Raw genomic sequence first — 15,029 nt, 5'->3', positions numbered from 1 at the left:
TTAGCATTCCCATAGAATTCTCTAAGGTTCAATATGAATTTAATGCTTTGGATCTGTTTAAAGTTGAACCCATAGAACCTGCTCCAGATTATGTTCCTGTTATGCCTGCACACAGTCATATTTTAGATTCAGCCTGTTCCATTGGAAATATTGACATGCCTTATGCTGTTTCAGAGTTATGCACTGGTTTTGACATTATTCCAGTTGATGATAGCTTCACAATAGGTGTTCATTTAGCTGCTGATTTGATAGATGCTAGTGAGGTCATTTTTGAGGAGCCAGTACAGGTTGATTTTAAATTTGAGCTTCCTGTCTGTTTAGGTGAGGTACAAACTAGCTTTGATAATCTTATGGATGAGAAAACCTTGCCAGATATTCTTGCTGTTATACCTGATTGTACTGAAAAGCTGGATGAAATTTGTGTTGTAGAACATATTGATATTTCTGATGATTTTTATGATGTGTGCATTGGTCTGGACAACAATTTTGAGGATAACTTTATGGACTGTGTTGAGTTCACTATGGATTTTGTTGTTATTACTAAGGAAGAGCCAACACAGGTGTTGTTTAACCTTGAAATTCTAGTTGTCTTATCTGAGTTTCCTTTGCAGTTTAGCTCATTTGATTGCCTATGCATAGATCCTTTAGAGCCTGTTGTTAACACTGCAGTAGTTATTGATTCTAAGGTTCTTAGAGCACCATTTGAGATTGAATGTATCCATACCCCTACTGTTTGCACTGATAATATTTTTCCCACCTTTGATGCATTGGTTCTTCATGAGAATGATCTTGATTTCAGTTTTAACAAAGCTGAAATGTTTGATGATTCACTGATGAACATTGACTTTGATTTTGCTGTTGCAGCTGACATTACTAATATTGCCACTCATCCAAAGGAAGCTGCAGACACAAAGGAAGTGGTCATGAATGCAAGAGAAGGTATAAATGATGCTCAAAGAGCCTGGAATTTGCAAAATCAACAGCAAAGGCATGAGGAGATCTGGTTGCTGCAGCTGAAAGCATTGAATGGAGAACTGATGATGCTAAAGCAGAGAGCTGGGAAGGAGCTAATGCACATCTTGGCTGACAATGGAGAAAATCCAATAAGCTCTTTCTTGTCCCTTCCTTTAAATAGTAGTTATAGGTCTTTTATAGTAGTTTACATAGCTTTAAGTAGCATAATAAATAGTAGGGTAGATAATATGTTGTTTTTCATAAAAATAAAAAGAATTAACTTTGATTTGTGGCCAATCTGAATAAGTTCTTTGCCTCTTTAGTTTTGTAGTTTTACTTTTAAGTCTTGTTTCTGTTCTTGTTCAATTGCTGTTTTTTTTGTGTTTTTCAGTTTCTATTCTTGTACATATCTGTTGCTGTTTGATCTGAGTATGTTTTTGTTGATTAGAAAACCTTACTCACTCACACATTGAGGGCAATGTGCCTCTTAAGTGTGGGGGGTGAGGGGTTGTAGTTAAAATTTTTGCTTTTACTTTGATAGATGTGTTTAGTATCTGTTTTAGCAATAAAATAGGGGTATTTTTTTCTGAACTGTTTTTCTCTTAGTTTAGGTCTGGTTTGGTTTATAAATCCCTAGAGTAGTTTACTATTCTTTCTTTAGTCTGTAAATACTTACTCTTGTTACTGATCTGTTTTAGTTTAGTTGTTAGTTTTGTTGATAATAGTTCTCAGGTCTTTTAAAGTTCATTCATTTTCTGGTTTATGTTGTTTTAGCTTAGGTTCTTTTGCTGTTTTTTAATCTGTTTTAGAACTTATTTTAGGTCCCTTTTCTTGGCTTATTTCTATTATTTTGTTTTCCTTATGCTAGTTTCTTGCTCTGTTTTAGTTCTTCATTAGTTTCTATTCTTCATTTTATTTTCATGCTTTGCTTCAAGTTTTAATTAGGATTCTTTTCATAATTTGGTTCTATTTTCTTTCTGCTACTGTTTTTGAAATTTTTCTGAATCTGTTTAGCTTTCTTTTTGTCAATTCTCTATTCTGGTTATATTGCATATGTCAGGTAGCTTATAGGAATAGTTTAGGTTTATCTTCTGTCAATATATTAGGTAGTTTAGGACTGATTCCAGGTTCCTTTTATTTCTCTAACCTTTGTTTCTATTCTTTTAGATTCTGTTTTATGCTTATCTTCATTCTTTGGTGATGTCATTCAAATTTTAGCTTTATTTCCTTAGATTAGAATTGTCAAGAGTAGACTTAGCTTTGGATTTGGGCAGAAGTAGTTCTAGCATTAATTTTTACAGTCTTTCGTTCATTTCAATTCAGTAATTTTTACATAGGATGAGTAGCAAGTCAGTTTTAACAAATTTTAAACCCTTGAGAGATTTTGGGCCAGTTTTTGTCTTTCTTGTGTGATAACATGCATGTTTAATTGTCATTCTGATTTTGCATTGATTCTTTGTGATGTGCTCGCTCTTGGTAACTTTAAATGTGATCTAGGCATCCTTCATTTTTCCAGTTTAGCTTATCCATTTCATTCCTTACCATTGCACCTTATATTGAGCTTTAGTTTTTTTTTTTCTTTGGTTTTCATCCATTTCAAGCCATTTCCCCCAACCAATCATTCCTTAGAGACTCGTGAGATGTAGGGAGAAGTCTAGAACTTGGTGAGTGCATGAAAAAGAGTGAGGCCAGAAGTGAAAAAGAAAAAAAAATGTGTTGAAAAAAAATCTGGTTTGGTTGAAAAAGAAAGAAACAGGTTTGGAAATGAGAAAAATCAGAAAAAGAAATTGAAAAAGAGACCTGAAATGAATGAAATAGAAAGAGAACCAGAGAAAAAGAAAGAAAAAATCATCTGGCCAAAGTCTGAGAAAAATAGTATGTTCTGAGTTCTAGTTTTATCCCTTTTTCTTCACATTTCTCTACTCATTTCAGTTCCCATTCTTTTCTGTTTTTCCATTTCATTCCATGAACATTACAAGCCAATTAAAGACCTATTGATTTAGAGAAGCCTTGAGTCAAGCATTGTCATTTAGAGTCTTTTCAAAGTTGTGAATGGTAGTTGGCATGACATGATTGAGTGAAACAGGATTACATACTGTATTTTGTTTGATTGATTGAAATATACTGTATTTTGTTAGGAATGTAAATCTAGAATCACAACTGATTTAACTGTCATTAGACAGTTTACTTTTTGTACATATATACTGCTGACTTCAATAAGAAAATTAATCGTTTTCTCTAAATCTTTTGCATCTCTGTTTTCATTGCCTATCTCTCTCGGTTCCGCTTTTCCAAAATATCTTCCTCTCTTCTCTGATAAGCTGCCACTCTAACAGTGGTATCAGAGCTTACAGGTTTCGAATCTGGGAGGAGTAGTCAAGTAAAGAAACTCTGCAGCAAAATAGATTTTACGCTGAAGTATGGCAGGGATGATCCAAAGTAACCTACCGGTATTCGACGGAAAGAATTTCGAAGATTGGTGCGTAAAGATGGATGCTATATTGGGCTTCCATGAGATCGATGAAATTGTCAAAGATGGGTTTAAAGATCCTGCAAAGAGTGCTACAGATGAAGAAAAGAAAGCGTATAAAGAGAACAGAAAATTAGACTGCAAAGCACGCATGATCTTGCATCAATGCATCTCGACGGCGATATTCCAAAAGGTGTCAAAGGCGACAACGGCCAAAGAAACATGGGAGATGTTACAAGATGGGTACAGAACTGCTGGAAATATAAAGGAGATTAAGCTACAGTCACTACGGCGGCAGTATGAGCTCCTGAACATGGGGGAACAAGAAACCATTCAAGGGTACATCGGCAGGATCCAAGTAATTGTCAACGCAATGCGTGCATGCGACAAAGTTGTCAAGGACAAGAAGATAGTTCATAAGATCTTGCGTACGTTAACGCCCCAGTATGACCACATTGTTGTGGCGATTGTAGAAAGTAGAGATTTGGAGAAAATGAAAGTCGAGGAGTTGCAAAACTCACTTGAAGCTCACGAACAGAGACTGCTAGAAAGGAAAGCCGCAGAACAAGATGCAACACAGATCAGCCAAGCATTACAAGCCAAAATACAAAAGGGTCGTGGATTTGGTAGAGGAAGAGGCAGAATGCGAGGTGGTCGTGGAGGCCGAAACGGAGGAAGGTCCGCTAATAACCAAGATCAGAACAAAGATGACGTTAACTATGATCAAAAGGAAGGAAACTTCAGAGGAAGAGGTGGCAGAAGAAATGTCGACAGAAGAAACGTGCAATGTTTCACATGTAGTAAATTGGGCCATTATTCGTCTGAATGCTGGCATAATGAAAACACCAAGAAAGAGAAGAATGACGAAGCTAATCTAGTGAAAGACGAACAAGAATCAGATTCTGATCACGTAGTGCTAATGACTGTTACAACGCAAGGAAGAAATACTGATGAGAATCTGATTAATCAAAGAAAACAAGTACTTGAGACAAGCGAAGTTGAAGACAACTGCACAAAGAATGCTGCAGAAAGAGAATACGTGTCTCTTGCTGGGAAGACGAGCCATGCAAATGAGGGATCATCGTGGTATTTGGATATAGGGTGTTCCAACCACATGACAGGAAATCGAAATTGGCTGATCGATCTTGATACTAGTGTTAAAAGCATAATACGGTTCGCTGATAATAGTACCATAAGAGCTGAAGGCACGGAAAAGGTATTGATTGCGCGCAAAGATGGAAGGCCAGTATACATGCATAATGTTCTTTACGTACCCACCATGAGAAGCAACCTCCTGAGTCTTGGTCAGTTACACGAGAAAGGATACACCATGAAAATGGAACAAGGGCACATCAAAGTGTTCGACGAAAAGCAACGAATGATACTCAAAGCTCCTATTGCCAGCAATCGCACATTTCGTGTAGATCTGAATACAGCGGAGATACAATGCATGAAAGCAACAAGTGTTGAAGGAAATTGGCTGTGGCATTATCGTTACGGGCATCTAAACTTTAGAAGCTAAAGAAAAGAAGCTTGTGAGTGGAATCTGTACGATTGAGGCACCTAAGAAAGTTTGTGAAAGTTGCACCATAGGAAAGCAAACAAGATCAGTATTCAAGAAACGTGCCTACAAGAGAGCAAGACAGCTGCTAGAAGTGGTGCATGCTGATGTATGTGGACCATTCGACGTGCATATAGACTCTATGATCCATGAAATCAAAAATTGTGATAAGTAGGGACGTGATTGTTGATGAATCTAATGTGTTCAAGTGGAACACATGTGAGACTACCCCAGATAATTCACCTAGTACTGTGATTACTACGTTGTTTAAGGAGAGAAACTATGATCAAGACACTCCGACAGTTAATACAGAGGATGTAAATAATAGGCGGTCAAAAAGAACGCGTTTCCCATCGACAAGACTGGCAGATCACGAGCTATTCCGAGACAGTGACATTACAGACACAGGTGATATATTGCATTATGCTTTACTTGCAGGTACTGAAACCATAGCATGGGAGAAAGCTATCAAAGATGATAATTGGAAGGATGCTATGATTGAGGAGATTTCAGCTATCGAGAAGAATAAAACATGGACGTTGATGGACTTACCTGCCTACAAGAAAGCCATAGAGGTGAAGTGGATATTCAAAACTAAGTACAAACCCGATGGGAGTGTGGCAAAGTTAAAAGCTAGACTAGTTGCTAAAGGATTTCTGCAACAACCTGGGATCGATTTCACTGATGTGTACGCCCCTGTTGCAAGATTGGAAACGGTGAGGATCGTGGTAGCTATTGCCAATTCAAATAATTGGAGTATCAGCCAGATGGATGTCAAATCAGCATTTCTTAATGGGGCTCTCGAAGAAGAAGTCTACGTATGTCAACCGCCTGGTTTCATCAAGAAGGACAATGAACTGAAGGTTTATAAACTTAACAAAGCTCTCTACGGTCTTCGTCAGGCACCACGAGCATGGAACAAGCATATTGACTCGTTGCTCACCAGGTATGGATTTCAAAGATGTATTGTTGAATATGGAATATATGTCAAGTTCTGTGATCAGCTAGGTACCTTGCTCATATGTCTGTACGTGGACGACCTACTGGTCACTGGAAGCTCAGTGCAAGAGATTGAAAAATTCAAAGTTATGATGAAGAATGATATGGAGATGAGAGACCTTGGCTTCTTGGGATACTTCCTTGGATTGGAGTTTATACAAACCAAAGAGGGAGTACATATGAATCAAAAGAAATATATTCTCGAAACTCTGGAGAGGTTCAAGTTAAAAGACTGCAACAGCGCATCAGTTCCAGTTATTGCCAACATGAAGCTCTCACTGCAGCAGGATGAAAGCAAAGTAGATGCAACGCTATACAGACAGATAGTCGGGACACTCCGCTACATCTGTAACAGCAGGCCAGACATAAGCTTTGGTGTGGGTCTCATCAGCCGTTACATGCATGATCCCAGACAATCGCACATGACAGCTGCAAAACACATCCTTCGATACTTGAAAGGTACCTTAGACTACGGAATTTACTTTCCCAGAAAAATTGATAGCACTACCAACATCTTGGAGGCATGGTGTGACGCGGACTGGAGCGGTGATCTTGTAGACAGGAAGAGTACTTACGGGTATTTGTTCAAGCTTATGGGAGCCCCCATCTCATGGTGTTCTAAGAAGCAGACAGTCGTGGCACTCTCATCGTGTGAAGCCGAATACATCTCAGCAGCAGAGACTGCCTGTCAATGCACTTGGATAGAAGCCATTTTGCAAGAGCTAAAGATCAAGCATCACGGACCAACATGCTTAAGGATAGACAACAAATCAGCTATTAATCTAACCAAAAACCCAATATCTCATGGACGGAGCAAGCACATCGAAACAAAATTTCACTATCTCAGAGAACGGGTCAGCGAAGGAAAACTGGAACTGATCTACTGCAACACGGATGAACAGGAAGCTGATATATTCACTGTTTCGGTGTACATTTTCCTGCGTGTCTTTACTGTTCTTGGCTGTTTGGGTTGCTTGCTGATCTTCAATTGTTGTTCTTCATATTCGCCAAAGGAGGGGAGGAGGTACCTGCAAAGATACTCCGACGCTCAAGTCAGATATGAATTATGGAGCTGAAGCTCTCAGGAGAATTGGAGAATGATTATGATACTGCTCTGAAATATTATTCAGGATCTCTAGAGCCTAAAGAGAACGTACCTGGACTTTGGTCCTGTCACTGTATTTATAAGCAAAATAAAAATAACCACCTTACCTAAAAATGTGGCTAATGGCTTTGACAAATATCTTAACTGTCTAAAATATCTAAGATATTTATGTTATTACATAAATATCCTTACTACATAACATTCACGAAAGCCCTACGACAGAATAGATTTGAAAAGCTTAGAAGATCACTTGGAATTAGGTCTCTTAGTGATTTAGATTTAAGAGGGAGTGTTAGGAATGTAAATCTAGAACACAACTGATTTAACTGTCATTAGACAGTTTACTTTTTGTACATATATACTGCTGACTTCAATAAGAAAATTAATCGTTTTTTCTAAATCTTTTGCATCTCTGTTTTCATTGCCTGTCTCTCTCGGTTCCGCTTTTCCAAAATATCTTCCTCTCCTCTGATAAGCTGCCACTCTAACATATTTGATGCAAATCTGGAAATTTGGGGATGAAAAATGGGGTTTCTGCGTTTCTGGAAACTCTGGTGCGATTCTGCAGAATTCTGCAGAAACGGGCGTACGTCCAATTTTGGTCAAAATGGGACGTTCGTCCAAATGGCTCGACCAAACAGTGGTCGGCCAAAATCTGTGGAGCGTTCGGTCTTGTGTTAGCGAGCGTTCGGGTTCGTCCTTCATAGTGAGTTTAACGTTCGGTTGATATTTAGTACCGTTCGGTTACAATTGGCTTTAGTACCGTTCGCACAGGCTTGATTTAATACTGTTCGGTTAAAGTGTTCATATGGTACTGGATTAAGTGATGACCGTTCGGTCAGGATTCTAAACGATCGTTCAGTACCTTAGGTATTCGACATAGTTCTCTAGGGATTCGATCCATACTCAAAACGTTCGTCCCTGTGGTGTTCAATTTAATAGTGGTTAATTTGAGTTTTGGTCTCGGTGTACTACTAATTGTATGCGTTCGGTCTTAAATTCATAGGCTTCAATCTTGAGCTTTCGGTCTTTGTGAAATAGTGGNAACGTTAGTTTTTAGAGAGCGTTCGTCCTTATACTGAACGTTCGTCCAAAGTTGGCGTTCGGTCCTATACCGAAACGCTCGTCCTATAAAGCGCTTGGGTTATAACCAGCGTTAGTGCTGATTCGTGCTTGGTCATTGACCTAGCGTTCGTCCACAGCAGGGTTCGGTTTCTAACTGAACGCTCGTCCTTATTATTGAATTCTGAGCGAACGTAATTGACGTTCGTCCAAAGTAAATTTCTGAACGTTCATTCATTGACAGTAAGAGTTGTTTCTGTACTTTAAATATTCTGGTTATTTATCTAAGTTATTCTGTAAGATAATTATTTCTTTTGATTCAACCTAAAGTTCTTGTACTCAACATCTTCTAAGTATTATTCTGAACTTCTAAATTCAATCTCATCTAAATTCTTTAAGAATTCTTAATGTCCATCAGTGAATAAGAGTTCGTTTCTTTTGTTCAGAAACGTGAAATCAAAGGTTCTGTAATAAGTTCGTTTTATTTGAGTAAAGAATGCATGACGTTAATGTTAAGAGAGTGGAACACAGAATGAAAATGTGAAAATGAGAAATGTTTAATGTGGACGAATGATATGTTGAACGAATTATTGGAATTGGATTTTTACGAGCGTTCCAGGGAGGAACGTCTCTTATATGATTGAATATTGAATTGTTAAGGTATGACTGTGGTTAGTTAATGCTGGCTTGGTCCATCCTGATATTCCGTGATACACCTCTTCAAGTAGAAGGGGGTAGTCATGCGTGGGAATGGCAGGAGGTCCTTAGTCCATAAGTTAACATGGGCGACGTAAGAACGGACTTACCTTGAGTGGCAGCTGTTTGGTGTTACCCAGTTACTACACCACTCGGGTGCAAGGACGCCTGTAACTACATGGTTCATACAGTCCGGACGGTCTGTCTTATTATATGCCTTTATATGATTATTATTTGATGAATTACATGCTGTATGTGTGTTTAGAAATGTAACTGTATGTGTTGATTGTATAAATTAAATATTATAAGCTTACCCTTGCATTTTCCATTGTGTTGTCTACTGTACATGTATACTCCGTCTTGTCAAATGCAATGATCATCCGTTGTGGATGTGAGCAGATGGTGGTACATCCCTTGAAGCAATGCTGGAAGAAGAAAATTTGGACGACCCCAATCTGGTTGAAGTTGAAGTAAAGGCCGAGCCTTAGAGTGCTCGTTTGATTTAGGCTGTACATGTTAGCATAGTTATAACGTTCGGCCACCTATTTTGTAAGGCCGTTCGTCTTATTCATCTCTGATTGTATTTTGGTGCACGTTAGTTTATGTATTTAAGAGCGTTCACTCTTGGTTTTATTGTATGCGTTTACACGCGTCCGCTGTACTGATGCCGTTAGGCTTTTCAATCCAGTTTTAAATGCAAAGACTGTTTGTGATTACTGTTAATTGTAATTAATTCTGAATTATAGTGATTACTGTATTTTGGGATGTTACATTAGTGGTATCAGAGCAGTTTTGTTCTTCTAAGGACACTGTAGGGTTATGAGTGCACTGTGTTTTGTTGTGTGCTTATTGCATGTTTAATGAGTTATTATTGTTTTAACTCTTGGACATAACTAATGCTCGTTTGTTTTTCTCTGCATCCAGAGAACAAATGGCACCTAGACTTCCTCCTCCTCCTCAACCGAATGAGTCCGAAACGTCCAACAACACTAGATTGTTGGAAACCGTGGTGGAAAGATTGCATCAACAAAATACCACGTTGCTGGAGCAAAACGCCACCCTGATGCAGCAAAACCAAGCTGCTATGCAAGGTTTGGAGGCCTCGCGTGTTAATTCTGAAAACACGCAAAGGCAGTTGATGGAAATCTTGGCTGCAACTAGAGGTGCGCCTGGAGCATCTTCTTCAAACGCTGCTCAACCTGCTGCCGAGTGGAGTTTGGAGAGCTTCCTGCAGCATCACCCAGCTAAGTTCAGTGGGAAGTGCCTCCCTGATGAGGCTGATCAGTGGCTGAGGGATATGGAGAGGATTTTTAACGCCAAAAGGTGTCCGGATGAGAACAGGTTGGCGTATACAGAATACTTATTAACTGGAGAAGCAAGCCATTGGTGGACGAGCACAAGGGCCATACTGGTAGACGCTCACCGCCCTGTTACTTGGGAAGTATTCCGTAATAAGTTTTATGAGGAATATTTCCCTGACAGCGTAAAGTTTGCAAAGGAGGTGGAGTTTTTACAACTGGTTCAAGGTGGAATGTCTGTATCAGAATACACCAATAAGTTTAAACACCTTGTCCGATTCAATACAATGGCCACTAGTGAGGAGTGGCAGTGCAGAAAATTTGAGAATGGTCTACGCAGTGATCTGAAGGTTGTGATTTCCAGTTTATGCATCCGAACGTTCCCTGCCATGGTGGAGAGGGCTAAGGTACTGGAAAAGAATTTAGCAGAGGTGGAACGGTATAAGAAACAGCAAACAGTAAGGGGGCCAATTGTCTCAAGGGGGAGTGTGAATCAGAGAGGATCCCCTTACGCTCGTCCAGCAGCCAACACAAGTGGATCTCAAGCCTTGATTCCTGCTGGACAGTCTGGACAGCAAGGTAGTATCACTTGTTTTCAGTGTGGAGGGCCACACTACCGTTCATCATGCCCTCAGTTGGCGAGAGGAAAACATTGTGCTCGTTGCGGAAGAAGTGGACATGGAACGAATGAGTGCAACTCTGGTGGGAGAGCAGTGATGAGGCCGCCAAACGCAGGAAGAAATCAGCAAGGAAGGGGTGGTCGAGCCCAAGCTACTGGGCGTGTGTACGCAATTACTGGTGCGGAAGCAGCAAGTTCAGGTACACTTATCACCAGTACTTGCTTGTTATATGGAATGCAATGTTGTGTGCTGTTTGATTCGGGGGCGACGCACTCCTTCATCTCGAAGGCGTGTGTTGAAAAGCTGGGAATAGTGGAGAGAGATATGCAGTTTGAATTGGTGGTATCAACACCAGCGGCTGGAGAGCTTAGGACATCTACCGTATGCATTAGATGTCCTATTGTGGTAGAGGGGCATAGTTATAAGGTGAATTTAATCTGTTTACCTTTGAAGGACTTGGAGATAATTCTAGGAATGGATTGGCTAGCTGCCAACCATATTATTATTGACTGTGGCAAGAAGGAATTAGTGTTTCCTGAAGAGGATGAAGAATACTTGGGTGTAACTTTCGGTCAATTGAAAGAGGATATAATGGAAGGTGCAAGCTGTTTTCTCATCATGACGCATGAAGATAAGGAGTTAAGGGGGTTGGCAGAAGCACGGATGTACAAGGGGAGCAGTATTGAGAGCACGGTTGTGAATGAATTTCTGGACGTATTTCCAGAAGAGATACCAGGATTGCCTCCTGTTAGAGAGATTGAATTCACCATTGATTTGGTGACAACAGCTGCACCTATATCTGTTCAACCTTACCGGATGGCGCCTGCAGAATTGACCGAGCTTAAGAAACAGATTGAAGAACTTATGGAGAAGCAATTCATCAGACCAAGTGTATCACCATGGGGAGCTCCTGTACTCTTGGTGAAAAAGAAAGATGGTAGCTCTCGGTTATGTATAGACTACAGGCAATTAAATAAGCTGACCATCAAGAACAAATACCCGTTGCCAAGGATAGACGATTTGCTGGATCAGCTGCATGGAGCAACGGTATTTTCAAAAATTGATTTGCGTTCAGGATATCACCAAATAAGGGTTAAGGAGGACGACATCCAGAAGACAGCATTTAGATCACGTTATGGACATTATGAGTACGTGGTCATGCCATTCGGAGTAACGAACGCTCCAGCCATCTTCATGGATTACATGAACCGGATATTCAGACCCTATTTGGATAAGTTTGTAGTTGTGTTTATAGATGATATTCTCATCTACTCCAAAAGCAATGCCGAACATGAGGAGCATTTGAGAACAGTACTAACCGTATTGAGGGAGAAAGAGTTGTACGCAAAGCTGTCAAAGTGTGAATTCTGGTTAAAGGAGGTGCAGTTTTTGGGACATGTGATCTCGGCTGAAGGCATTTCAGTGGATCCCTCTAAGGTGAGAGCAGTGTTGGATTGGAAGAGCCCTCGTTCAGTCACAGAAGTGAGGAGTTTTGTGGGACTAGCAGGCTATTACAGACGTTTCATAGAGGGGTTCGCCAAGATAGTGGCTCCACTTACTCAGTTGACTAGAAAGGATCATCCATTCGCTTGGACTGATGAGTGTGAGGAACGGTTCCAGGAGCTGAAGGCGAAACTGACGAGCGCCCCAGTTTTAATTATCCCAGACACGTCCAAGCCATTTGAAGTATACTGTGACGCTTCTCACCATGGTTTAGGCTGTGTGCTCATGCAAGAGAGACGTGCAGTAGCTTACGCGTCTCGCCAGTTGAAGATTCATGAAAAGAATTATCCCACTCACGATTTGGAGTTAGCAGCAGTTGTGTTCGCATTAAAGATTTGGAGGCACTATCTATACGGATCAACATTTCAAGTCTTTAGTGATCACAAGAGCCTCAAATATTTGTTTGATCAGAGGGAGCTGAATATGAGGCAAAGACGTTGGTTGGAGTTTTTAAAAGATTATGATTTCGAACTGCTGTATCACCCTGGGAAAGCCAATGTAGTGGCAGACGCTCTGAGCAGGAAGGCAGTGCAAGTTTCGTTTATGATGGTGAAAGAGTTTAATTTGGTGGAGAGTTTTAGGGATTTGAGATTACAATTTGATCTAGGAGCGGATGTGATAAGGTGCTGTAATCTTAGAATTTCCAGTGATGTGTTTGACAGAATTTGGAAGAAGCAAAGAGAGGATGAAGAATTGGTGAAGATCTTTGATGCACTCGGTACAGACAAAGCTAAGGAGTTTAATGCTGGAACAGATGGTATGTTACGTTACCTTGGTAGGACGTGCATTCCCAACGATGGCGAGCTGAAGCGGATTATTTTGGAGGAAGCTCATCACAGTCGTCTTAGCATGCACCCTGGCATGACTAAGATGTATCAAGACCTACGAAAATCGTTTTGGTGGCCTGGAATGAAGAGTGATGTTGCACGCTTTGTGGCATCTTGCTTGACCTGTCAACGTGCAAAGGCTGAACACCAACGTCCAGGAGGGTTGCTTCAATCACTGGAAATTCCAGAATGGAAGTGGGACAGCATCTCCATGGATTTTGTGACTCACCTGCCACGAACAGTGAGGAATCATGACTCAATTTGGGTGATCGTGGACAGACTAACGAAGAGCGCTCACTTCCTACCAGTGAATTTGAAGATGTCAATGACGAATTTGGCTAAGTTGTATATCAAGGAGATCGTTCGTCTTCATGGAGTGCCCTCAAGCATCATTTCTGACCGAGACACGAGATTTACATCTCGGTTTTGGCAATCACTGCAAGGCGAATTGGGAAGCAAGCTGCAGATGAGTTCAGCATATCATCCGCAAACTGACGGCCAATCTGAACGTACCATCCAGACACTAGAAGATTTATTGAGGACATGCGTCCTAGACCACTTAGGCGCATGGGATGAGGTCTTGCCACTGGTGGAGTTCACATACAACAATAGTTTCCAATCTAGCATTGGAATGGCGCCGTTTGAAGCTCTCTATGGGAGGAAGTGCAGAACGCCACTTTGCTGGTTCCAGGAAGGGGAGAACGTAATAACTGGACCTGAACTCATCCAGCAAACAACCGAGAAGGTTAAGTTGATCCAAGACAGATTGAAGACGTCCCTGAGCAGGCAGAAATCTTATGCGGATAGAAGAAGGAGGCCTTTGGAGTTTGCTGCAGGAGATCACGTATTCTTGAGACTGAATCCAATCACTGGAGTGGGAAGAGTTGTTCGTCCAAAGAAGCTGTCTCCCAAGTTCATAGGACCGTATCAGATTTTAAAGAAGATTGGACCAGTAGCCTATGAACTCGCGTTACCTCCTCAATTATCAAATTTACATCCGGTCTTCCATGTGTCTCAGCTTAGGAGATACATATCTAATCCTTCTCATGTCTTGGAGCTGGAAAACATCCAACTGCGCCAAGACAGAACATTGGAACTACAACCAGTCCGCATTGAAGATGAACGTACCAAGCTGCATAAAGGAAAAGACATCCGTTTGGTAAAGATTGTATGGGACGAAAAGACTGGAGATTCAACGTGGGAAGTAGAGAGTGCAATGAGGAACTTATATCCACACCTATTCACGGGTAATTTCTAAATTTTCGAGGACGAAAATTTTTGTAGATAGGGAGAATGTGAGATCCTTAATAATTAGCTTAAATTAATCCTGGCACCTCACCCTTAATGCTTGCCACCTCATTCCCAGCCATTTAAAACCCACTTCCTAATCTGATCAAAATTCTGTCTGACGTGCACGAAGCACCACGCTCATCATTCTCTGAAACATTAAAACGCACTAAACTCTACATGCACACACGCCACTTGTCACGTTGGAATCTTCTAAATCAGAGTTTGGTGTGCATGTGGCAACCTGTGACACGTTCTTCCAATTGAACGTTGGTTTAACCAAAACCAGACTTTTCGAAAACTCTCTCTCACTTGCACGAACTCATCTTCAACCTCTGAACTCACCCTTTCATCTTCTCCAACTTCTCTCTAAAAACCCTAAACTTCTCTCTGCTGTAATCCTTACGTTTCTTCTCCAATCGCGTTTTCAGCACCGTAGGAACAACCACTGCACTAAGAGCTATCCATTGGACCGAACAGCTTCAAAGACTGACACTGGTGAGTCCCTTTCGTAGTTCGTCCTTAGGTTCTGGAAAAATAGAGTTTTAGTTGCATGCAAACTGGTATTCTAAGAGTTCTGTAATCTGTGGTTAGATTTGGTTCTGGAAGAGTCAAGAATCCTAAGCAAAACGTAGTTGGACGAAGCC

At 40.7% G+C, this 15,029-nt stretch overlaps 2 protein-coding genes across 2 annotated transcripts; both read left to right on the top strand.

The window, feature by feature from the left end:
- The first annotated feature begins 3,443 nt into the window (after nt 1–3,443).
- Nucleotides 3,444–4,946, top strand: LOC148203771 (uncharacterized). Its single transcript, XM_088107745.1, has one exon. The coding sequence runs from the start codon at nt 3,444–3,446 to the stop codon at nt 4,944–4,946; it is 1,503 nt and encodes a 500-aa protein (XP_087963871.1).
- Nucleotides 4,947–5,134: 188 nt separating this feature from the next.
- LOC148203770 (uncharacterized) lies at nt 5,135–14,353 on the top strand. The gene is made up of 5 exons (XM_088107744.1): nt 5,135–7,008; nt 10,510–10,964; nt 11,397–11,637; nt 11,722–14,100; nt 14,212–14,353. Exons 1-5 carry the CDS (start codon nt 5,135–5,137, stop codon nt 14,351–14,353), a joined length of 5,091 nt encoding a protein of 1,696 aa, XP_087963870.1.
- Nucleotides 14,354–15,029: the final 676 nt, after the last annotated feature.

The sequence above is a fragment of the Vigna umbellata genome, chromosome 2 (assembly GCF_029865625.1).
Source record: "Vigna umbellata cultivar VRB3 chromosome 2, Vumbellata_1.0, whole genome shotgun sequence".
NCBI classification, from domain to species: Eukaryota; Viridiplantae; Streptophyta; class Magnoliopsida; order Fabales; family Fabaceae; genus Vigna; species Vigna umbellata.
The sequence above is the reverse complement of the archived record's forward strand: the minus strand, read 5'-3'. Positions and strand labels throughout refer to the sequence as shown.